General features: G+C 40.7%; 1 protein-coding gene across 1 annotated transcript in view; it reads left to right on the top strand.

Moving 5' to 3' along the window:
* Scai (suppressor of cancer cell invasion) overlaps nucleotides 1-3,099 on the top strand; it is a 118,926-nt gene that overhangs the window by 86,446 nt on the left and 29,381 nt on the right. Inside the window, exons 6-7 of the mRNA XM_013021330.1 lie at nucleotides 431-529; nucleotides 2,897-2,993. Of these exons, the coding sequence (XP_012876784.1) occupies nucleotides 431-529; nucleotides 2,897-2,993 (196 nt within the window). The remainder of the gene's footprint in view (nucleotides 1-430; nucleotides 530-2,896; nucleotides 2,994-3,099) is intronic.

Raw genomic sequence — 3,099 nt, 5'->3', positions numbered from 1 at the left:
TTTGTACTTTATTTTTTCGGATGGGATCTTGCATTTATTCCCCAGGTAAGCCTGGAATATGATTCTCCTAGTTAACATTTCCTACATAGCTTGGATAATCAGTGTGTACCTCCATGTCCAACTTTTTTATTGGCTGAGATGAGGTCCGTCTAACTTTTTCCCCTAGCTTTGAACCACAGTCCTTCTCATCTTACCCTCCCATGGAGCTAAGATTTAGAGTTACAAATGAGAAACACTCCATTGTGCCTGCCTTATTATTGTTGTTGCTGTTACTATTATACAAATTAAGAGATGTTATTGCCTTACTAATTTAATATTAAGTCATTCATTCCTATCTATCCCCTTATGTAGAGATGTAAGTAGCATAGAACAAGTGTTTCTTATGGTGGGTAGTTTCAGTTTGGATCATATTTATTATTTTTTCTCATAGCCTACGTACATCTGAAACCAGCTATCTTAATGAGGCTTTCTCCTTCTACTCTGCAATCAGACAGAGATCATATTACTCCCAAGTCAATAAAGAAGACAGGTATGTGTCTCCATGCTTTCAAAAAGAAGAGGTATTACAGTCCAAGTCTATAGTATGTGTGGAAATTGTGCAAAAAAGCATGTTATTTATAGTTTGCATTTGTTTGATAGGCTTTATTGTGGGGTAATTCTGTAGCAGCAATCTGAAGCATACAGCAGTATAAGTTGGGGCTTGGAGTGAGGTCTAGTGATAAAGTGCTTGCCACGCATGCATGAAGCCCTGGGTTCAATTCCTCAATACCACATAAACAGAAAAAGCTGGACGTGGTGCTATGGCTCTAGTGATAGAGTGCTAGCCTTGAGCTGAAGAGCTCAGGGACAGTGCCCAGTTCCAGAGTTCAAGCCATGACTGACGGAGGAGGGGGGGGGGAAGAAGGAAGAAAAAGAAGGAAAAAGAAGAGAAGAAGGAAAAAGAAGAAGGAAGAAAGAAGGAAGAAAAGAAGAAGAAGAAAAAGAAGAAGGAGGAGGAAAGTTGTTGTTACCTAAAAGCCATACTTGGGTAGAGGGTAGAGTTGCAGTACAACAAAAGATTAGGATTATTTCTTTTTCAAGAGATCAAGATGGCCAGGCACTAGTAATCCTAGTTACTCAGGAGTCTGAGATAGCAGTTTGAAGCCAGCCCAGGCAGAAAAGTCCCCATGAGAGTCTTCTCTCCAATAATAACTCAAAAAACTATAAGAGGTGAATGGCTCGACTGCTAACAGTTCTAGCCTTGAGCACAAGCAGACTCAGGGATAGCAACCAGTCCCTGAGTTCAAGCCCTACAACTAACAACATTTTTTTTTTAAAAGAAAGAGACCAAGATGGTCATGCAGTCTGTTTCACAGAAAAGAAACAACTCTAAAGTGGACTTAGAGAATTATCTTTATTTTTTTTTAGCCCATGTAACTTTATCTATTTTTGAAAAGCCTGCTGACAGCTTTGACAACTGTCATATGGGACCAGAACAAAGTTGGTTCTGTTTGAATTTTGTTTTATAAACTCAGTCCTGTTTATATAGTTGTATAACCTCAGAAAGAATCATGAGGAACTTACTGATTCCCAGCAGAAATCTATTGAACACTGCATCTCTGACAGAGGCTTGGGTGAGAAGAGAGAAGGGATGCTCGTTCCCCCTCAGAAGATTGTCCTCTATTGGGGTGCCAGACATACTTAGCTGAGGGTGGATAGCAGTGTTCAGAGAAGGATGCAACTGAGGCAGAACTCAGGGATCTGCAAGACTGTTTCTTGCTAGGGTTCTAAGAACTGTTAGAGGAGAGCGTTGAGGTATAGGAGCATGTTCTTTCTACTCCTAACAACTCACAGTTGTTATATAGTAAAAAGTTTATGGGTTTTTTTGTTTGTTTGTTTTAAGCAATGAAAGAAAACAAACTTTTTTGGTTTGGGGTATTTCTTTGTGCTGGTCCTGGGGCTTGAATCAGGGCCAGAGTGTTGTCCCTGAGCTTTTTTAAAAAGCTCAAGGTAGTGCCCTCCCACTTCTGTTTTTTTGGTAGTTAATTATAGATAGGAGTCTCATGAACTTTTCTTCCTGGGCTGGCTTTGAATTGTGATCTTCAGATCTTAGCTTCCTGAGTAGCTAGGATTACAAGCCTAAACCATCAGTGCCTGGCTAAAACAAATCTTTGGCCTGTTTTTCTAGAGAATACTTGATTGTTGACTGTATTGTTTTGCAGCTTTTTTTTTTTGTCCGTCCTGGGGCCTGAACTCTGGGCCTGGGTGCTGTCTCTCAGCTCTTTAGCTCAAGACTAGAGTTCTACCTCTTGAGCCACAGTGCCACTTCTGGCTTTTTCTGCTTATGTGGTGCTGAGGAATCGAACCCAGGGCCTCATGCATGCAAGGCAAGCACTCTACCACTGAACCACCTTCCCAGCCCCAACTTTTTTTTTTTAAAGCTCCTTCTAAGGAATCCCCTGATGTTGCTTGCACGTCATGTGCATCCTTATCTAGAGGAATTGGTAGACACAGTTCTGTGTGTAATGCTCCCGTCACATTTCCCCTCCTGTTTCTTTGTCATTCCCTTACTTTGTCCCGTATCAGAGTTCCAACATTTACTTTTCCTTCATGCTAAGCATCAGTGCCCATAATTCTGGCTACACAGGAAGCTGAGATTTTAGGATTGTTATTCAAAGCCAGCCTGGAAAGGAAACTCTGTGAAACTCTTAGCTTTAATTAACTACCAAAAAGCCAGAAGTAGAGGTGTGGCTTAGGTGGTAGAGCATCAGCCTTGAGCAGGAAAATGAAAGGAGAGCATCCAAGTCCTGAGATCAAGCCCCAGTACCCCCATACGCACATACAAAATGTGGCAAATATGAAAGCAGCATATATTAAGTTTTATTCTAATGAGCAATTTTCCATTTCTTTACTATAGACCTGAGTTGGTAGTTAAGAAGCTGCGATACTATGCAAGATTTATAGTAGTTTGTCTTCTTCTCAACAAAATGGATGTTGTGAAGGATCTGGTAAAGGTAAGTGTGCTTCATTTTAAAGACAGACCCAGGCTGACCTTTAACTTACCATCCTCTTACTTCAGTCTCCTGAGTATTGGGATAACAATGTACTTTTTTTTTTTTG

This window comes from Dipodomys ordii, unplaced genomic scaffold (assembly GCF_000151885.1).
Source record: "Dipodomys ordii isolate 6190 unplaced genomic scaffold, Dord_2.0 Scaffold55, whole genome shotgun sequence".
In the NCBI taxonomy this organism is placed as follows: domain Eukaryota; kingdom Metazoa; phylum Chordata; class Mammalia; order Rodentia; family Heteromyidae; genus Dipodomys; species Dipodomys ordii.
This window is presented reverse-complemented; position numbering and strand designations above follow the sequence as displayed.